General features: G+C 45.7%; 1 protein-coding gene and 1 long non-coding RNA gene across 3 annotated transcripts in view; one reads left to right on the top strand and one right to left on the bottom strand.

Annotated features, from left to right (window-relative positions):
• Positions 1–20,977, top strand: part of CYFIP1 (cytoplasmic FMR1 interacting protein 1) — a 75,828-nt gene that overhangs the window by 39,516 nt on the left and 15,335 nt on the right. For both annotated transcript variants that reach the window (XM_070463916.1, XM_070463918.1), the window contains exons 18-22: positions 4,002–4,078; positions 4,188–4,296; positions 5,954–6,073; positions 7,783–7,982; positions 17,285–17,372. In XM_070463916.1, coding sequence (XP_070320017.1) covers positions 4,002–4,078; positions 4,188–4,296; positions 5,954–6,073; positions 7,783–7,982; positions 17,285–17,372 — 594 coding nt within the window. The remainder of the gene's footprint in view (positions 1–4,001; positions 4,079–4,187; positions 4,297–5,953; positions 6,074–7,782; positions 7,983–17,284; positions 17,373–20,977) is intronic.
• LOC110122075 (uncharacterized) lies at positions 9,702–19,791 on the bottom strand. The gene is made up of 3 exons (XR_002309118.2): positions 18,904–19,791; positions 11,993–12,325; positions 9,702–10,868 (listed from the first exon to the last, which is right to left on the bottom strand). It is a non-coding gene; the product is annotated as an uncharacterized lncRNA (long non-coding RNA).

Below are 20,977 nucleotides of genomic sequence, written 5' to 3'. Positions count from 1 at the left end.
AGGGCCCAGGCACTTTTAACAGACTTTCTTTAATTTCCTTTTTCCTCTGAATATTAGAGGAAGCAGACTTTCTTTGTAATACAAAGAGATTTAAACAATGGAATGAACTTTGAAATAAACATTTTGGGATGAACCCTTCTATCAGCACTTTTTTTATGCATCCATACAGGACGATTGTGTTCTTCAAACCAGCTTCAAACCACCCATCAGCTGTTGGGTGACATTTTTTTCACATGATCCCATGTCTCACATGACCCCATGTCATAAGCACCACATATCTTGCCTGTTTTCTTGCATGAACACAGTCTAGAACAGGGTCATTCTATGAAACAGATGGACTAAACCAATCTCTATTTTATTTCTCTAGTTCTAGCTTTTTGTTTTTTACTCATTATAAATAATGCTTTAATGAACTTCCTTGCATGTGACTTTTTAGTTGTGTTGGGTTATTCTTGAGGAAAAATTCCTCTAAGTGGAATTATTAAGTCTGTGTACATGCAATTAAGGAGATAAATCTTATTTTCTAGCTCAGGATATAAGAGAATTTAACCTTAACAGATTTCATTATACATATCGGTCTCACCCCCCATTGTTGTTGTTCAGTTGCTAAGTTGTGTCTGACTCTTTGCGACTTCATGGACTGCAGCATGCCAGGCTTCCCTGTCCTTCACTATCTCCTGGAGTTTGCTCAAACTCATGTCCATTGAGTCAGTGATGCCATCCAACCATCTCATCCTCTGTTGCCCCCTTCTCCTGCCCTCAATCTTTCCCAGCATCAGGGTCTTTTCCAATGAGTTGGCTCTGCGCATCAGGTAGCCAAAGTATTAGAACTTCAGCTTCAGCATCAATCCTTCCAATGAATATTCAGGGTTGATTTCCTTTAGGATTGATTGGTCTGATCTCTTTGCAGTCCAGTGGACTCTCAAGAGTCTTTTCTGGCACCACAGTTCGAAAGCGTCAGTCCTTCGACACTCAGCCTTCTTTATGGCCAAACTGTCACATCCATACATGACTACAGAAAAACCATCCCTTTGACTCTACGGACCTTTGTCGGCAAAGTGATGACTCTGCCTTTTAATATGCCATGATTGTCATAGTTTTTCTTCCAAGAAGCAAACGTCTTTTAATTTCATGGCTGCAGTCATTGTCCGCAGTGATTTTGGAGCCCAAGAAAATAAAGTCTGTCAGTTTCCATTGTTTCCGCATCTATTTGCCGTGAAGTGATTGGACTTCGTGCCATGATCTTAGTTTTTTGAATGTTTGAGTTTTAAACCAGCTTTTTCACTCTCCATTTTCACCTTCATCAAGAGGCTCTTTAGTTCCTCCTTGCTTTCTGCCATAAGGGTGGTGTCATCTGCATATCTGAGGTTATTGATATTTCTCCTGGCAATCTTGATTTCAGCTTGTGCTTCATCCAGCCTGGCATTTTGCATGATGTACTCTGCATATAAGTTAAATAAGCAGGGTGACAATATACAGCCTTGACATACTCCTTTCCCAGTTTTGAACCCCAGTCCATTGTTCCATGTCTAGTTCTAACTGTTGCTTCTTGACCTGCATACAGATTTCTCAGGAGGCAGGTAAGGTGGTCTGGTATTCCCATCTCTTTAAGAATTTTCCACAGTTTGTTGTGATCCACACAGTCAAAGGCTTTAGTGTAGTCAATGAAGCAGAAGTAGATGTTTTTCTGGAATTCTCTTGCTTTTTCTATGATCCAGTGGATGTTGGCAATTTAATCTCTGATTCCTCTGCCTTTTCTAAATCCAGGTTGAATATCTGGAAGTTCTCAGTTCACATACTGTTGAAACCAAACTTGGAGAATTTTGAGCATTACTTTACTAGCATGTGGGATGAGTGCAATTGTGCAGTAGTTTGAACATTCTCTGGCATCACCCTTCTTTGGGATTGGAATGAAAACTAACATTTTCCAGTCCTGTAGGCATTGCTGAGTTTTCCAAATTTGCTGCATATTGAGTGCAGTGCTTTCACAGCATCATCTTTTAGGATTTCCTAAGTCCCACTTGACATCACACTCCAGGCTCTAGATGCGTGATCACACCTATTTGTAAGGCCTCCTCAGACAACCATTTTGCCTTATTGCATTTCTGTTTCCTGGGAATAGTTTTGGTCACCACCTCCTGTACAGCGTTACGAACCTCCGTCCGTAGTTCTTCAGGCACTCTCTCTGTCAGCTCTAATCTCTTGAATCTATTTGTCACTGCTACTGTTTGATCATAAGGGATTTGTTTTAGGTCATGCCAGAAGGGCCTCATTCCCTATATCCCATGAACACCACAGGACACACTTCCTCGGGGAGTTGCTCTGGACCCCCTGGTGAGGCTGGATGGGCTGGGGAGAGAGGCCCGGGGGCCCTGGGGCAGCACCACTCTGAGTGCAGGGTGTCCGCGCCACAGCTTAGGGGGTGAGCTAATCCCATTTGCAAGCGAGAATATAGTCTTGAGGGTGAAGTCCCAGGACTGTCCACCCTGCATCTCCTGAATTGTCTTGGCAGCCCAGGAGAGGCCATGGGCAGATGCCCTTGGGACATATAGCCTGGAGGCAGGGATATACCACCTCAGTTCAGTTCAATTGCTCAGTCGTGTCCAACTCTTTGCGACCCCATGAACCGCAGCACGCCAGGCCTCCCTGTCCATCACCAACTCCCAGAGTTTACCCAAACCCATGTCCATTGAGTCAGTGATGCCATCCAACCATCTCATCCTCTGTTGTCCCCTTCTCCTGCCCTCAATCTTTCTCAGCATCAGGGTCTTTTCAAATGAGTCAGCTCTTCGCATCAGGTGGCCAAAGTATTGGAGTTTCAGCTTCAGCATCAGTCCTTCCAATGAACACTCAGGACTGATTTCCTTTAGGATGGACTGGTTGGATCTCCTTGCAGTCCAAGGGACTCTCAAAGTCTTCTCCCACACCACAGTTCAAAAACATCAGTTCTTTGGCGCTCATCTTTCTTTATAGTCCAACTCTCACATCCACACATGACCACTGGAAAAGCCGTAGCCTTGACTATACCCCCTGGCGGAGCCCAAATACAGTGCACATTAGCCCCCTGGGAGTACATGATAAAGAGAGACTTTTTAATATTTCTTTTTATTTAGGAGAATTGAAGTATTTTTCTCCATCATTAAGAAAGATTCTGACATAATTTTCAGTGATAGTGTGGTGGTTACTCCTGGTCCCACTGAAATGGATTTAATTTGCTATCATTGGACTGTAAAGTTGTATCCTTTCTCATGAGAACCTCTTGTAGTTGCCTTAACAAAGGGTTGAGATTTTGTGGAAGGGTCAAGGTTTTGTGGTTTTAGGTTTTTTTATCCCTAGGACTTACTTATTTTATAACTGTAAGTTTGTACCTTTGACAACCTTCACCCATTTATCCTCTGCTCCACCTCTGACAACCACCAATCTGTTCATTGAATTTATGAGTTTGTTTTTATCTTTTAAGATTCTACATATAAGTGAGATCATGCAGCATTTGTCTTTGTCTGACTTACTTCACTTAGCCTAGCACCGTCAAGGTCCATCTATGTTTTTGAAAATTGGCAGGGTTTTCTTATCTTTTATGGCCGAGCAATATTCCACTGTGTGTGTGTGTGTCTGTGTGTCTGTGTATACACACATACCGCATCTTATCCATTTATCCATCAGTGAACACTTACTTTGTTTCTATGTCTTGGCTATTATGAATAGTGCTGCAGTGAACTTTGGGGTACAGATATCTTCTTGAGTTAGTGTTTTCATTTCCTTTAGATTAATACTTAGAAGTTTAATTGCTCAATCAAAAAAAATTTTTTAAGTTTTTTTAAAATGTGATCTTAACTCAGAAAAGCAAAATTTGGGGCTAGAGTGCAACTTGTGGGATCTTAATTCCCCTACCAGGGATGGAACCTGTGCCTTCAGCAGTGAACGTGCAGAGTCCTAACCACTGGACTGCCAGGGGAATCCCTGGAGAAGCAGAATTCAATGCATGCTTTCTTTTTCTTCAGGTGAATCTCTGTTTTGACCAATTTGTTTATAAGCTGGCAGACCAGATATTTGCATATTATAAGGTTATGGCAGGAAGGTAAGTACGTGGTTAGCAATTTGGGTATAAAATCTTGGGCAATTTGATCTGACATTTCCATTAAAATTCACTGTGCATGAGAAATTGTCCTCTCTCCTCTCCGTGCTAGTTTGCTTCTTGATAAACGGTTACGATCAGAATGCAAGAATCAGGGCGCAACCATCCATCTCCCGCCATCGAACCGCTATGAGACACTGCTCAAGCAGAGGCATGTGCAGGTGAGCCAGGCCTCTCCTGGGTGCAGGGAGATACAGAGCCGGCAGCGGAAAAGTGGGGTTTTCCCTAGAGCTTCTCAGAGTTTAATGGATGTCAGCATGCATGTGGCTGTGGGAACATCCCTGTAAACAGCTGAGATTTTAAAGATGAACAGTTTCCCTTGGATAAGCTGACACGCCAGGGACGGCTGCCCGGCACAGCTCCCTGGAGGCTCGGCCCCAGCGCAGGGCCTCTCCAGGAGCCCAAAAGTCAGAACTTGAATGAAGGAGATTCGGGCACTTGTTATAGTGGTGTGCTCGGTAGCTTCAGTCGTGTCTGACTCTGCGACCCCATGGACTGCAGCTCGCCAGGCTCTTCGGTCCATAGGGTTTTCAGGCAAAAATACTGGAGTGGGTTGCCATGCCTCCTCCAGGGGATCTTCCTGACCCTGGGATCAAACCTGTGTCTCCTGCATTGCAGGCTAATTCTTTACCACTGTGGCTCAAATTCTGTGGTAAAGAATCTGCTTGCAATCCAGGGATTGGGAAGATACTCTGGAGAAGGCAGTGGCACCCTGCTCCAGTACTCTTGCCTGGAGAATCCCATGGACGGAGGAGCCTGGTAGGCTGCAGTCCATGGGGTCGCTACGAGTCGGACACGACTGAGCGACTTCACTTTCACTTTTCACTTTCATGCACTGGAGAAGGAAATGGCAACCCACTCCAGTGTTCTTGCCTTGAGAATCCCAGGGACAGGGGAGCCTGGTGGGCTGCCGTCTGTGGGGTCGCACAGAGTCGGACACGGCTGGAGCGACTTAGCAGCAGCAGCCACTGCAGTATTCTTGCCTGGAAAATTCCATGGACAGTGGAACCTAGTACATGGAGTCTCAAAGAGTCAGACACAACTGATTAACTCAGACTTCCAGAGCGGTGGGGAGGAGCTCTTCCTTGGCCGGCATGAAGAGTAAAAATGCACTGCTTGTTTTGTTGCTTTAAAAATAATATGTGTATATATAATCAAAAGGAAAATACAGAAAGTTGTAGGGAAAGTTCATGTCATTCTGTCTACAGATAGTGTTAGTCACTCAGTCATGTCTGACTCTTAGCGACCCCATGAACTATACAGCCCGCCAGGCTCCTCTGTCCTTGGAATCTCCTGGCAAGAATACTGGAGTGAGTTGCCATTCCCTTCTCCAGTCTACAGATAACCGCCATTCATATTTTGGGGCATTTTCACCAGAGTTTTGTCTGTGTCTTTATGCTATTGAAATGATACTGAGGTAGACCCTTGTTACTACTCTGCAGTAGAGTTGGAGTGGTTTTCTCTTATTCATCCCTGTGACACAGTGGAGGTAAGGCACACACAAGCCAGTCTGTGCTGGGAGGTGGCCCCGAACCCATTACAAGGGGTACGCTAAGTGACAGACCCAGGTTCTCCAGGAGACTTGGCATCTCTGCCTGTGACGTAAGTGCAAATTCACTGCAATGAACACTACAAAAAGCACTTTACAGCTTTGACTTGCAGAATTTCAGCTCTAGGAAAATAGGATATTTGATCATACTGCCATCTAAATTTTGTACGTTATTTGTCTTATCTTTTGGAATAGCTTTCTGGGGGTAGGTACGTATTCTCTTGCACGTTTGTTTTTTGGTGCTCACACTTTCCACCCTCTGTGCCCAGCTTCTGGGCAGGTCCATCGACCTCAATCGTCTGATTACCCAGCGCGTCTCCGCTGCCATGTACAAGTCCCTGGAACTGGCAATTGGGCGATTTGAGAGTGAAGACCTGACATCAATAGTTGTAAGTGTGCCCCCTTCTTTCAGGTGCAGCATACTTGGGAGAGGACTGGTTGCAAGGGTTGGAGCTTCTACTGCTTTTGTCGTTATTGATAAATTGACCTGATTGTAGGTGAAGTTTTTGCATAGAACTCAAAAAGTGTGCACTGAGCTGGGCCTGCCTAGGGATTTGCTCTTAGTGTCCACAGTTCCAAATCGACTTCAGAGGACACATAGTTACATCTCATTATTGCATAAGATATGGTAAAAGAGTAAAAGGTGAGAAGTTTTAATTTAAAAAGAAATGAAGACAGACAAAAAGGATTTGAGAGAAAATTGTGTAGAAGATGAGATAGTGAAGATTCAACATTACGTGTCATAGAGGCCCCTGAAGACAAAAACCAAACAATGAGATGGAACAAACATTAAAAATGCTATTTCAAGAAAACTTTGATGAAAAACACAGTATAAATACTTACTAGAAGCAAATATCACATACCAGGGAAAACAGACCTAAAGTGGCCAACACCAAGGAACATTGTAGTGAACATTGTAGTATTGAACTTTTGAAGAAAAGGAAAAGTCCTGTGGATATCTGAGCAGAGTGATCAGGGAAAGAAAAATCCAGTTGTCCTCAGACCTGAGCTGGCAGAAAAGGAGGTGCAATTTAAGAATCTTTTTGCCAAATCTGTCAGGATTAATGACAGATTAGGCATAATGGTTAGGAATGATGGCTGCAGGCACATGCTAATGAATTTGTGATAACTTCAGGAAAACTCTTTGTCCTTAGAAATCAGTGGTGGGTGGGGATTGTCTCCTGGGCCCATCTCTGAGCCGAGCATCGCCACAGAAATGAGCATGCTTCCCCATCCTTCCTCAGGATCCAGGCTGAAGTGGCCTTCCCTTCAGCCTGGCTTGGACCTGGTCACAGTGTTTTCATGTCCTTGGTCTTTCATGACTTAGTGGAGTCTTTGACCAGTATAAACAGAATGCAGGTCACAGAGACCATTTTAAATTTACTTGTAGTCACATTAGAAAATGAGAAAGAAATAGGGGGAATTAATTTTAATAGTCTATTTTATTTAATGCAATATAGCCAAAAATCAACATTTTAACATATAATTGTTATAAGAATTTTATTGTCGTGGATATTTTCTGTTCCTTGTGTTCATATTTGGTTTCTGAAATCTGTCTGTATCTCACACATAATGGCATAGCACGGTTCAGGCCACCACGTACGTCCTCGTGGCCGTATGTGGTCAGTGGCTGCCAACGTGGATGGCACAGCCCCGGGTGGGTTCACAAAGGGCCATGTGAGAGCCCGGAAGGCTGCCTGCGCGCTGCCCACGGTTCCGCGCAGCTTTGCATTACCTCAGGTGTTTCAGGAAAGCCGACTGAGGCTGACCCCCGAGGACACAGTCTGTTGTCAGTGCAGGGGACACGTCTTCGTGTTCTCTGCCCCGTGGAGGGTCTGGAGGATAGCATCGGACAGTGGGGCATCACTGCCGTTTTAAGAGCCCTGGAGAGGGCGTGATGAACTTAGGTGTGAGAAGTAGGCTCGCATCACTTGTCAGACCCCCGGCATGTGGGCTCTTGGCCTAGCACACTGACCCGGCCCCGTGCTGTCGTGCTCCGCCCACCTCCAGCCCACCGCGGCCCTGCCCACGCGGAGGGTGGAGGCCACCATGCCACACCCAACTTTGCTCTCCCGTGCCTGACTTTGTGGTCCTGTAGGAGCTGGATGGCCTCTTGGAAATCAACCGCATGACCCACAAACTGCTGAGCAAGTACCTGACTCTGGACAGCTTTGATGCCATGTTCCGGGAGGCCAACCACAACGTGTCTGCACCTTACGGGAGAATCACCCTCCATGTCTTCTGGGAGCTCAACTATGACTTCCTGCCCAACTACTGCTACAACGGCTCCACCAACCGGTAAGCGTGGCGCCTCACAGGCAGCTCCGGGTGCCCCGTCGTTGGGCAGCGAGAGAGGATGGTCTCCGGGCCCATCTTTCCCCGTGTCCAGGATACGCAGGCCCTTGGGATCGCCTCTGTTTGCAGGTGCGGCCCAGGGCCAGCCCTGGGTTCTGTGGTCGTGGCTCTCATGTGCAGAACACACGTGGGGCCAGCGTTCCTATCATGGGCACTCCCGTGGGGCCCAGGGTCAAGTCTGTGGTACACGTGGGCAGCAGCTGCTGGATCGGCACCGCCTCCATGCTTTTACGTCTCCCGATGCTGGGATGTGCTGGGCGACTCTGCACTTGTCATGCTTCCATGCTGGGATGCTGGAGCCTCCCTCCGCCACCTACCGTTTCACCACTGTGCTGAACGCACGGAGCGGCCTGCTGGGCGGCTGCGTGGCTGCTGGCTGCAGGGTCACGTGGTCCGCATCCTGGGAAGGCCCTGTGTCACTTCCGGCTCTGTGCAGAGCCTCATTCCTGCTGTGTCAGCACATGCCAGGGGCTCATGGGATCGTGTGTGTGTATGTGAAACAGAAAACGTGGCTGGGTGTGAGAAATGGGAGTGAGGGCCAATGAGGGTGTGTGTGAGACTGTGTGTGTTTGAGCATGATGACCACCTTTTTAAAGCAAATGTCTTTTGCTTTTACTTTGCTTCCCTACTGCATCTGAACATCCCATCCTTTTAAGTGTCAGCTGAATCACTACTGACTTTTAGTCCTAGATTTTTGTGTCTTAATCCGGGATGCAGAGGTTCAACCCCAAGGGCAGAAGGGAGGCCCTCCTTCGGCGTGACCATACCTGCTGTTGCCATTGTCTGTTTGGGACACCAGGCTTGGTTTCCTTGTGGGAATACAGGCCTCTTGCTGGTACATGGAGGTGTGCCATTGGGGCCGTCGTCTCAACCCCATGTAGCGCCGGGGGCATGTGGCCATGGCCGTGGGAGCCACTGGTGAAGGAGCCCTGGTTGGCCTCCTTGGTTCAGGGGCCCTATGCCCAGCTGGGTATAATGCACTGAAACCAAACTTAGGGTTTTTTTAGGGTTGGAATTAACTAGAAAAATATTTTTATTATACAAGTAATGCATCATAATTATAGAAAAGCTAGAAGTCATGTTTGTGTTTGTGTGTGTGTATATGGAATATTATGGGGAAAATAATTAAATGCCTAGAAATTTCCCTTGTAAAATGTCTGTCTTTCAGAATTTTTGCCATACAGGCAAATATACATGTGTACTTTTGCAGAAATGGAGGCATACTGCTAAATTCACATTGTTTTTTTCACGTCATATGTCACAGTGAGGGGTATTCTGTGTTAGTGAGGGTGCATATATGCTTATTGTGCATTTGAAAATCTAATTCATGGCCATTTGTAAGATTTTCTTTGCTTTGGTTGACCCATTTGGAACTTTGGGAATTAGTTTCTGTTATGTCTGTTAACAGGCTTCCCTGGTAGCTCAACTGGTAAAGAATCTGCCTGCCCCTGGAGAAGGGATAGGCTACCCAGACTCCAGTATTCTTGGGCTTCCCTGGTGGCTCAGCTGGTAAAGAATCTGCCTGCAATGCAGGAGACCTGGGTTTGATCCCTGGGTTGGGAAGATCCCCTGGAGAAGGGAACAGCTACCCACTCCAGTATTCTGGCCTGGAGAATTCCACGGATAGTCCATAGAGTCGCAAAGAGTTGGACACGACTGAGCAACTTTCACTTTCACTGTCCCTTAAATTATTTTGCCTAATGCTTAGAGTTGGCATCTTCAAAGGTGAAATGCAACAGAACCCTGTTATAGACAAACTGAGAAAATATGTTACAGTGGGGGCAGGGGTGGGAGGGTTAGACTCAGGCAACATAAGGGGTTCTAATGTTTTTCTTTATTTTAGGTTGCATTTTTGACCATCTAGCATTTTGTCGCCCTTTAAAGAATTCCCAGAGATCTTGTAAAAGGGACAATCGAAGATGTTTCCCGGACCCCCTTTGTGCCCCCTGCATTGCACGTGTACAGCAGGGGCCTGTTCTGGTCATCTTAGTGACGGCCCAGTGGGGGAGGGCTCAGAGACAACAGCAGCTGTGCGGAAGGGTCGCGGGGGTGGGGGCGGGTCAGGCAGGTGAAACTGACATGATGATGGAAATTCATGTAAACCCTGCTGTTGAGTCACTGTGTTGTCTGAAAACCCTCCAGGAATGATGAGTGGTTAGTGTGAAGTTAGGAAAAGAGATCTACGCTGAGGCCTTGCTTGCCAAGCTGGGTTCACACGGGTACCCTCGCCTGATGGAAGCTGATTCTGGGGAACAAACCACCATCCAGGCCACCTGTCCTAGTCGCAGCAGGAATCTTGTTACGAGAGACAAGGTTGCCGGGACTCAGGTCAGGAAGTGGTGCCCCTGGCCTTAGCAGGAGCGGGGCCACCCCTAGGCTGTTACTCTCGCCGCCTGGTCGAGCTGTGGGTCCATGGAGGACACTGCAGCGCAGGGTGTGTGAACTGCCGTGAGGCCCCTCTGCCCTCAGTCCCTGGAGCCCGTCCCATGTGAGAGCTCCAGTGGAGGCTGCCTTCACCTGCTGGTGTGTGTTCCTGCCTCCCAGGAGGTGCTGATAAGTGGCTCTGCCCCAGGCTCCTGAAGCCTGTGCCACCTTCAGCAGGCTTGGTGATCGCAAGGAAATACAGTTTCACATGCATAGGAGCTGCAGTCTGGCAGGGACCGACATAAAGTGACATCAGCCTTCTTGGGCCCAGAAAACTGTGTGCAGTTCAGAGAAACCATCTTCACCAGGGCAGCTCTGCTTGCCTTCACCTTTCTTAGCGTTGGCAAAGCCAATTACTTCTGTACTTTTAACAGACTTCTAGTAGATCCCCTAGAGCTTCATTATCTGCAAAAGACAGTAAAAAATAGGATTTTATAGCTCCACCTTGCATGTGGAAACCTGAGAAGACAGATAAAACTATGCCATCCAGTATCTTAATTCCACACTGAGGGTTTTCCGAGAGCTGCTTGCAGGAAATCCACACTCCATTTGTTTCTTGTTATAGCTCCTTGTTTTGCTGCTTATTTCTGCTTAATAATTTATGCCTGGTGACTCTGGGAGATCACATGTGGTGACATGTGACTTAAATTTAACCTGTATAGCTACTGATTTTGACAGTGTGATAGCCCTCAAAGCCAGCCAGCCTTTGGGAAGAGTCTGCCTGTTTGGCAGCAAGACTGCTGAGGAGCGCGCGTCCAGGGCGCAGTGTACCACAGGGTGTCCCTTCACTGGCCGTCGTAACATCTCTCCCCTGGTTAGCATGCTGCTTATGCTAAGTTGCTTCACTTTTGTCCGACTCTGTGACCCCACGGACGGTAGCCTGCCAGGCTCCTCTGTCCATGGGATTCTCCAGGCAAGAATACTGGAGTGGGTTGCCATACCCTTCTCCAGGGGATCTTCCCTGGTTAGGTTGCTGGCTGCCAAATTTCTCTGCTGACATGTTTCCATTTTTCTGTTTGAAATTTGTAAGTAATGTTTAAGGAGATAATCTAAAACTTTCAAAATGATTCCTTGTTAAAACTTGACCTGCTAATCTGAACATCTGTTGATGACTTATACCCAAGTCAATTATCCCTGTGGTGTTTGAACAGTGGTGATTTTCTAACCTTGTCATTCCATCTACAGTTATTCATTGGCATTCTGCTGTACGTGTTAGCATTTTTTATTTATCATTAGTAGGGATGTGGGGATTTTAACACAGGGTTATAATCTGTTACTGCCATGACTTGGCTTTCGTTTTTGTGGCTCAAATCTGTCTTGTTTTGGCTCCTGGGGGCCCCTTCTGCCCCTTTTCTCTGTCTTCTTGGCTGTCCCATGATTCTTAAGCCTCCTTCTACTGTGTGTAACACAGGAAGTCCCAGGTTCATCTTAGAATTATCCTTCTTTACTCTTGTAATCTGTGAGTCAGTGATGCCTTTTAATGGAGAGTATTTTAAAATAAGCCAAGTCTGAGTGTTAGGTGTACTCACTGCGGCTGGTGGGTCCTTGCTCTCTCCTCTTTTCAGTGGTCAGAGCTGGGAAGGACTTGCACCTGTGCTGTACCAGGTTTCTGGGGCTGCCAGAACAAGTTGTCACAAACTGGGGGGCTTAGAACAACAGAACGTTATTCTCTCACAGTTCTGGATGCAAAAAGTCCGAAATCAAGGTGTCAGCAGGGCTCTGCTCCCTCTGAGGCCGGTCGGGGTCTTCTCGTGGTCTCTGCTGTCTCTGGTGTGGCCAGCCGGCCCTGGCTGCAGCTGCGTAGCTCCCATCTCCGTCTTGTTGGCCTGTGGCATTTTCCTCACGTGCCTCTCTCCTCTTCTCTGAGGAAATGAGTCATGTTACGTTGAATTAAGGGCTCACTGTGCTCCAGCATGATTTCATCTTAATTAATTACATCTGCAACAACTGTGTTTCAGAATAAGAGCACATTCTGAGGTACTAGTAATCAGACTTCAAGTTATCTTTTGGAGGGACACAAACCCATAATGTGTACATGTGTGTCTACTTGTATGCACGCTTCCCAGGTGGTGCTAGTGGTTAAGGAACCTGCCTGCTGATGCAAGGGATAATAAGAGACACAGGTTCAGTCCTTTGGTTGGGAAGGTCCCCTGGAGGTGAGCATGGCAACCCGCTCCAATGTTCTATGCCTGGAGAATCCCATGGAGAGAGGAGCCTGGCAGGCTACAGTCCATAGGGTCACAAAGACTCAGACATGACTGAAGAGACTCAGCACGCACGCATACTACTTGTTTGGCTTCCCTTGTGGCTCAGCTGGTAAAGAATCTGCCTGCAATGTGGGAGACCTGGGTTTGATCCCTGGGTTGGGAAGATCCCCTGGAGAAGGGAAAGGCTACTCCAGTATCTGGCCTGGAGAATTCCATGGACTGTATAGTCCATGGGGTCGCAAAGAGTCGGACACAACTGAGTGACTTTCACTTAAGTCACATGCTACTTGTACCCAGCTCTCTCTGTATTGAAACCATGAATTTACACAACTTTGTCTTAGATTCCAGGTCAGCGACACAGGCTTCATTTCCATTTTTTAACTTCCTTCTATGCTGAGAATTCTTATTTTGTCATTCTTTTTTTTTTAAATTTTGTCATTCTTAATGTATTTATTCATTTGCTGAATTCCAGGACATGAAGAAAGTAGTTTCAGAATTACTTAACCTGACTGTGAAGCACAAACCTATTAACTAGAATTCAGTGCTTGTTCCCATTTTTTTGTCTTTAGATTGAGAAATGAGTTTAGTCAAAATGTGGTGTTTAAAAGTTATTTGAAATAATGGAGTAACAGCGTTTGAATTTACTCTTTCACTTAAACAAGTGGAAAACTGGACAGCATTTATGAAACAACTGTTTTCATCGGATGTTTCCTGGAGGGAAAAGAAATGAAGGATGGAGCTGTGTGGCTCCTTGGCTTCCTACCTGAAAGCACTTTGGAGGTCTTGCTTGGTGATGGAGACAAAGAAGCTGAGATGGCTGTGCACGGCAGAATATGGGAGAGGAAAGAGATATCAGAAGAAGAGCTCCTGACACCAACTTAGGAGCCCTTTGTGTCTTAGTCACTCAGTCATGTCTTGACTCTTTGCAATCCCACGGACTGTAGCCTCCCAGAATCCTCTGTCCATGGGGATTCACCAGGCAAGAATACTGGAATGGGTTACCGTTTCCTTCTCTAGGGGATCTTCCCGACCCAGGGATCGAACCTGGATCTCCTGCATTACAGGCAGATTCTTTATCATCTGAGCCACCAGGAAGCCCAGTCTTTGCTTAAATATGTATTTTGTGTTGTGTGTGTGTGTGTTGGTTTTTTGGTGGTTTTATTTTTGGCTGTACCCACAGCATTCAGGATCTTAGTTCCCTGACCACCTATGTAAGCTGTGTCTGCTGCAGCGGTAGCACAGAGTGTTAACCACTGGACCACCGGGGAAGTCCCCATTCTTGAATATGAAACTGTGTGAGCTGAGTGGAACGCCACAAGCCTGGTGGAAGAACGGCTGCCAGGGAACTGTAGGTGGACTTGTTCCCAGAGCTCACCAGGACTAGGAGTCACTTGAGGCTGCCTGTGAGAGTGGGGAGAGCTGCCTGAATACCCAGGCATGCGACAGAGTTGCCGGCAGGGCCTGTCTTAGTGCCAGCACTGGGGTAGTGGCTACTTTGTGTGCTGGGCTTAGTCAGTCGTGTCCGACTCTGTGACCCTGTGGACTCGAGCCCACCAGGCTCCTCTGTCCATGGGGATTCTCCAGGCAAGAATACTGGAGTAGGCAGCCATGCCCTCCTCCAGAGGATCTTCTCAACCCAGGTCTCCCACATTTCCGGTGGATTTTTTTTTTTTTAAATATTTATTTATTTATTTGACTGCACCAGGTCTTAGTTGCAGCATGTGGGATCTAATTCCCTGACCAGGGATTGAACCTGGGCCCCTGCATTGGGAGCCTGGAGTCTTAGCCACTGGACCACCAGGGAAATCCCTCAGGTGGGTTTTTTACCATCTGAGCTACCAGGAAAGCCCAAGAATACTGGAGTGGGTAGTCTATCCCTTCTCCAGGGGATCTTCCTGACCCAGGAATCAAACTGGGGTCTCGTGAGTTGTTGCTGCTGCTGCTGCTGAGTCGCTTCAGTTGTGTCCGACTCTGTGACCCCATAGACAGCAGCCCACCAGGCTCCTCTGTCCCTGGGGTTCTCCAGGCAAGAACACTGGAGTGGGTTGCCGTTTCCTTCTCCAGTGCATGAAAGTGAAAAGTGAAAGTGAAGTCGCTCAGTCGTGCCTGACTCTGTGCTTCCCCATGGACCGCAGCCTCCCAGGCTCCTCTAACCATGGGATTTTCCAGGCGAGAGTACTGGAGTGGGTGCCATTGCCGTCTCCGCTCCTGAATTGGCAGGCAGATTCTTTACCAGCTGAGCTACCCGGCAAGTCCAGTGGCTACTTTACACCCTAACAGACCAGTTGACTTGCAAGCAGTTTAACCATCTGCCCCCCAAAATTGAGCATTCTTTAAAAGTTAAAGACAAAATCCAGCCACTCAACACCGTGATGTTTCCACGTCAATGTGCTCAGAGCCACAGGCTGCTCCTCCTCTTGGTTGCAAATGTTTGTTTCATGAGCTGTTAAGTGTTTTGACAGTTACACTCTTTTTTATTTATTAAAGTGTGATATATGTTCATCAAGTTCTTAGAATTTAATAATTAACAAATCCATGACTTTTAAAAAAATTTATATTTTAGTTGAAGGATAATTACTTTACAGAATTTGTTTTCTGTCAAACCTCAACATGAATCAGCCATAGGTATACATATATCCCCTCCCTTTTGAACCTCCCTCCCATCTCCCTCCCCGTCCCACCCCTCTAGGTTGATACAGAACCCTCTTTGAGTTTCCTGAGACCTACAGCAAATTTTACATGTTTCCATGAAACAAAGTAACAAAGTTTCCATGTTACTCTTTCCATACATCTCACCCTCTCCTCCCCTCTCCCCATGTCCATAAGTCTGTTCTCTATGTCTGTTTCTCCATTGCTGCCCTGAAATAAATTCTTCAGTACCATTTTTCTAGATTCCATATATATATGTTAGTATACAATATTTGTCTTTCTCTTTCTGACTTACTCTGTATAATAGGCTCTAGGTTCATCCACCTCATCAGAACTGACTCAAATGCATTCCTTTTTATGGCTAACATTCCATTGTGTATATGTACCACAACTTCTTTATCCATTCATCTGTTGATGGACATCTAGGTTGCTTCCATGTTCTAGCTATTGTAAATAGTGCTGCAATGAACAATGGGATACATGTGTCTTTTTCAGTTTTGGTTTCCTCAGGGTATATGCCTAGGAGTGGGATTGCTGGGTCATATGGTGGTTTTATTCCTAGTTTTTTAAGGAATCTCCATACCATCTTCCATAGTGGCTGTGTCAATTTACATTCCCACCAACAGTGCAAGAGCATTCCCTTTTCTCCACACCCTCTCCAGCACTTATTGTTTGTAGACTTTTTGATGATGGCCATTCTGACCAGTGTGAAGTCATTGTAGTTTTGATTTTCATTTCTCTAGTAATGAGCGATGTTGAGCATCTTTCATGTGTTTGTTAGCCATCTGTATGTCTTCTTTGGAGAAATGTCTGTTTAGGTCTTTTTCCCACTTTTTGATTGGGTTGTTTGTTTTTCTGGTATTGAGTTGTATGAGCTGCTTGTATATTTTGGAAATTAATCCTTTGTCAGTTGTTTCATTTGCTATTATTTTCTCCCATTCTGAGGGTTGTCTTTTCACCTTGCTTATAGTTTCCTTTGCTGTGCAAAAGCTTTTAAGTTTAATCAGGTCCCACTTGTTTACTTTTGTTTTTATTTCCATTACTCTAGGAGGTGGGTCATAGAGGATCTTGCTTTGATTTATGTCATCGAGTGTTCTGCCTATGTTTTCCTCTAAGAGTTTTATAGTTTCTGGTCTTTAATCCATTTTGAGTTTATCTTTGTGTATGGTGTTAGGAAGTGTTCCTAATTTCATTCTTTTACATGTAGCTGTCCAGTTTTCCCAGCACCATTTATTGAAGAGGCTGTCTTTGCCCCATTGTATATTCTTGCCTCCTTTGTCAAAAATAAGGTACCCATAGGTGCATGGGTTTATTTCTGGGCTTTCTATCTTGTTCCATTGTCTATATTTCTGTTTTTGTGCCAGTACCATACTGTCTTGATGACTGTAGTTTTTTAGCGTCTATGACTTGTTTTTTATCATGCTTCTTTGTGAGAGTTTAGTATGTTTAAATGAACCCTTCTGATGAAACTTAGTCAGTTTTTATATTTCTGCTTTAAGATCCAACTGTTTCATTTTCAGTGGCTCCTGATCCATCATGAAGGCAGTCTCTTGGCTCTGCAGGTGTATTTTTGGACTCATCATCTATTAGTTTGTATCTAGTGACCTAAGTGACCACCTCACTACCCAAACCTGCCTTCCTACTCCTGTCCCCTGGCATCATTGTTGTGTCCACAGGCCCCTTTTCAGAAGACTGAATTAGGCTTGAGATGGTTCTGGTGCCAACTCTGGAGACTCTCTTTATGTTCTAGAAGGGCCCTGGTGTTCTCACTCTGTTTCTTTGAACTTTGAATGCATTTATCAAACTTCACAGTACTGATAGCTCATTCCTAATATGGGTTTTGATTTCCTACGCAATTATTAATTGGGAGGAATATTTAATTGGTGAGTAATAGAAAAGTTCTCAATTTTAAAGAAGTACCATTCAATTTTTGATTTTTTTTTTATTTTTTAAAATCTTGTTTAGATTTGTTCGTACAGTATTACCATTTTCTCAAGAATTTCAGAGAGATAAACAGCCAAATGCACAACCTCAGTATTTGCATGGATCAAAGGTAAGTTCTTTTGTGTTTATATTATATTATGATTTTTAAGTTCACAGTGAGGTGTATTTTGAAGTTTAGTTTGAATCAGTTTAATTGCAATAATTTAAATATATCATGCCACATAGGGCTTCCCAGGTGGCTCAGTAGTAAAGAATCCACCTGCCAATGCAGGAGATTCGGGTTCGATCTCTGGGTTGGGAAGATCCCCTGGAGGAAAAAATGGCAACCCACTCCAGTATTCCCACCTGGAGAATCCCATGGACAGAGAAGCCTGGCAGGCTACAGTCCATAGGGTCGCAAAGACATGACTGAGTGACTAAGTACACACACATCATGCCACGTACGAAACATGATTGTGTCCTCCTGTTAGCACCTTTCTAAATTGTAATGTAGTGCCGCCTTATGTGTGGCTGTAGGAATACACAGAATCCTAGGGGGCCGTCTGTATTCACCAGCATTTAAATGTTCTCAGTTGTAGGAAGTCAGACTCCTAAGGAAATAAGTCAGACAAGCACAAAGTGAAGTGTGTTACAGGGCCAATAACACATCACCGTCACAAAAAGCATGGCAGCAGATTAACTGACCACAGCACCTGCCTCACAGGTTCGGGGCTGGGGGTTAGAGACGAAAGCCCCTGCTCAGTACTGCTGCCGAGCAGCTGGGCAGGTAGGACAGGTGACGGGTGGGGTGGAGCATGAGGCCCCAGGACTCTGGCCCTTCCCCACACCCAGGTGGCGCCCACGTTCTGGGACTACACAGGAATGTGTTGTCATGGTGTCCGAGCTGCCCGTGTGGTGACACTGGGTGCCCAGCCCACCCTTTAGATTGGGTCTGTAGAGACCAGGATCTAGGTTGGGAGCCTCCTTAGAATGTGAGCCTTTCATTTCCGTCCTCTCACTGCAGATGTAGCTGGAACTCAGATGTGCAGCAGTGTTTGCACCTTGGAATGGGTAGATAATACAGTTTGGGCTCATAAGTGGGTTCAGCCTTCCTCCTCTACCACTTGGTAAGGGCATGAAATGGATAACTTTAAAAGGACTAGAATAAGTGCTCTAATGCACCTCCTTTTGGAATTAAAATACAGCGTTTAACCCCCTTGGAACTAAAAGAAGTTTTATGTAATTTTAGAAGACAGAACTAGAAACTTTGGTGAATAAGATAGAAATTTCTGGAGAAGGAAATGGTAGCCCATTCCAGTATTCTTGCCTGAGAAATCCCACGGACAGAGGAACCTGGTGGGCCACAGTCCATGGGGTCACAAAGAGTCAGACACGACTTAGTGACTAAACAACAAAACCGTGCTCGTGTTTTGCACTCCCTCCCAAGCTTGGAAACCAGTCCACGGCCACCCCTTGCTGACGAGAGTATATTAGCTGCCAGAAACGGAACCAGGAACAACAGCTTGATTATCTTTAGTGCCAGTGAGCTGAACTCCCAAGTTTCACATAGATTCAGGGTGGTGTCATCGTCCCTGGGTAATGAAGTGACACCGCCTTGCTTTGTTTGGGACCAGCTCAGGATAAAGAAGAAGCTAGCATACCTGTGTGAGACAGCTCTGCGGTGGTGCTCTCAGACTTGAATGTGCTCTCCGTGTGAGTCCCCCAGACTGCAGGACAGCAAACCAGTCAGTCCAGAAGGAAGTCAGCCCTTAGTGTTCATTGGAAGGACTGATGCTGAAGCTGAAGCTCCAATACTTTGGCCACCTGATGTGAAGAGCCAGCTCATTGGAAAAGACCCTGATGCTGGGAAAGATTGAAGGCAGGGGGAGAAGGGGGCGACAGAGGATGAGATGGTTAGAGAGCATCACCAACTCAGTGGACATGAATTTGAGCAAACTCTAGGAGATAGTGGAGGACAGAGGAGCCTGGTGTGCTGCAGTCCATGAGGTCACAAAGAGTTGGATGCAGCATAGCAACAACAATGTGATTCTGACAGAATTCTAGCATCACCGGCTTAATGGACATGAATTTGTGCAAATTTCAGGAGATACTAGAGGGCTGGTGGGTTACAGTCAGTCCATAGGGTTGCAGAGAGTCAGATGTGATTTCATGACTGAAGAACAACAACAATGGTGAGCAGAAGACAAGAATCAGGCTTCTTAGAAGAGTAATCACAAAGGTGTTCTTGCTTGAGTAGATTTTTTTCAAAGTGGCAAGTGACAGATCTAGCTTCTTTGCCAAATTGGTCCACTGTCATCTTCAACACTTGCCTCCCAAGGAGTGTTCCCTGTACATAAACACTAACTGTATAGTTTGGGTATATTGAAGGAGATGGGGTGGGGAGAATATGCAATATGCAGGATGAGAAACAAAACAGACCTGTACCATAATAATAAGAAGTAACACACAGGAAATTAGTTTGGCAGCTGTCTCATGCATTTCAAGTAGAACACAACTTCCTAACTATAATTTTCCACTTGCTAGTATAATGAAAACAATACTTCAGGAGAGTAAGTTTACTGTACATCATCACTGGTAAAATTAACAGGGCTTTTACTTTAAAGATTGTGAAGAATAGGGAATGTATTTATTTTTTAATTTGCTTTTACTGTAGCCAGAAAGTATTTGAGTATCCCTCTTCTGGGACAGTGCACGGCTATCAGAAACACATTCTGTGTGATGCAAAGCAGATAGAACACATGTCATTGTCACAAAACCCTTGTTTTCTTTGATGGGATATTTATTGTTGTCATTTACTCCATGAGGATGACTGCTTCTGGAATCCACATTGGAACAGAGCAGAGGGAAAGTTCTGGGACTTCCCTGGTGGCCCAGTGGTTAAGGCTGCGCTTCCCCTGCAGAGAGCACTGGTTCAGTCCCTGAACAGGGAATGAAGATCCTACATGCCAGGTGTTGCAGCCAAGAAAGAAAAGAAAAATGAAGGTTCTGCCACCAATCTCTGGTGCTCCAGGAAAAGCCAGCCTCCAGGAACGGAGCCAGGAAAGGCCTGATTGTACATGTCCATGGGTTTCCAGCTTTCCACTCATATAAGAAACAAGGTGTGATATCCCAGTTTCCCTTTTTGTTCAGATGTAGTCACTCTAGAATAGGTTCTTTTGAGAGGCAGTGAGATTCTAGATGTTCTTGGCTCAGAATGCAGAGTTATTGCTCAGGAGAAAAGGGAAACACCTAGAATAGCCTCCATAAACCTTGAGGATGGAATGATCCCCCGGGAGTTGAAGACTGATGAGAGGTTTCACACTTCCTCCTTGGAAGGAAAGCTAAGACAAATCTATTAAAAAGCAGAGACATCACTTTGCCGAAAAAGGTCGTATAGTTAAAGCTGTGGTTTTTCCAGTAGTTATGTACAAACGTGAGTTGAACCATAAAGAAGGCTGAGTGCTGAAGTATTGATTCTTTTGAACTGTGGTGGTATAGAAGACTCTTGAGATTCCCTTGGACCGCAAAGAGATCCTAAAGGAAATCAACCCTGAATATTCATTGGAAGGACTAATGCTGAAGATGAAGCTCCAATACTTTGGCCACCTGATGTGAAGAGGCTGACTCATTGGAAAAGACCCTGATGCTTGGAAAGATTGAAGGAAAAAGGAGAGGATGAGACAGAGGCAGAGGATGAGACAGTTAGATAGCACCAGTAGACATGAATTTGAGCAA

This window comes from Odocoileus virginianus, unplaced genomic scaffold (genome assembly GCF_023699985.2).
Source record: "Odocoileus virginianus isolate 20LAN1187 ecotype Illinois unplaced genomic scaffold, Ovbor_1.2 Unplaced_Contig_9, whole genome shotgun sequence".
Taxonomy (NCBI): domain Eukaryota; kingdom Metazoa; phylum Chordata; class Mammalia; order Artiodactyla; family Cervidae; genus Odocoileus; species Odocoileus virginianus.
Note: the sequence above shows the minus strand (reverse complement) of the source record. Positions and strands in the feature narration are given on the sequence as shown.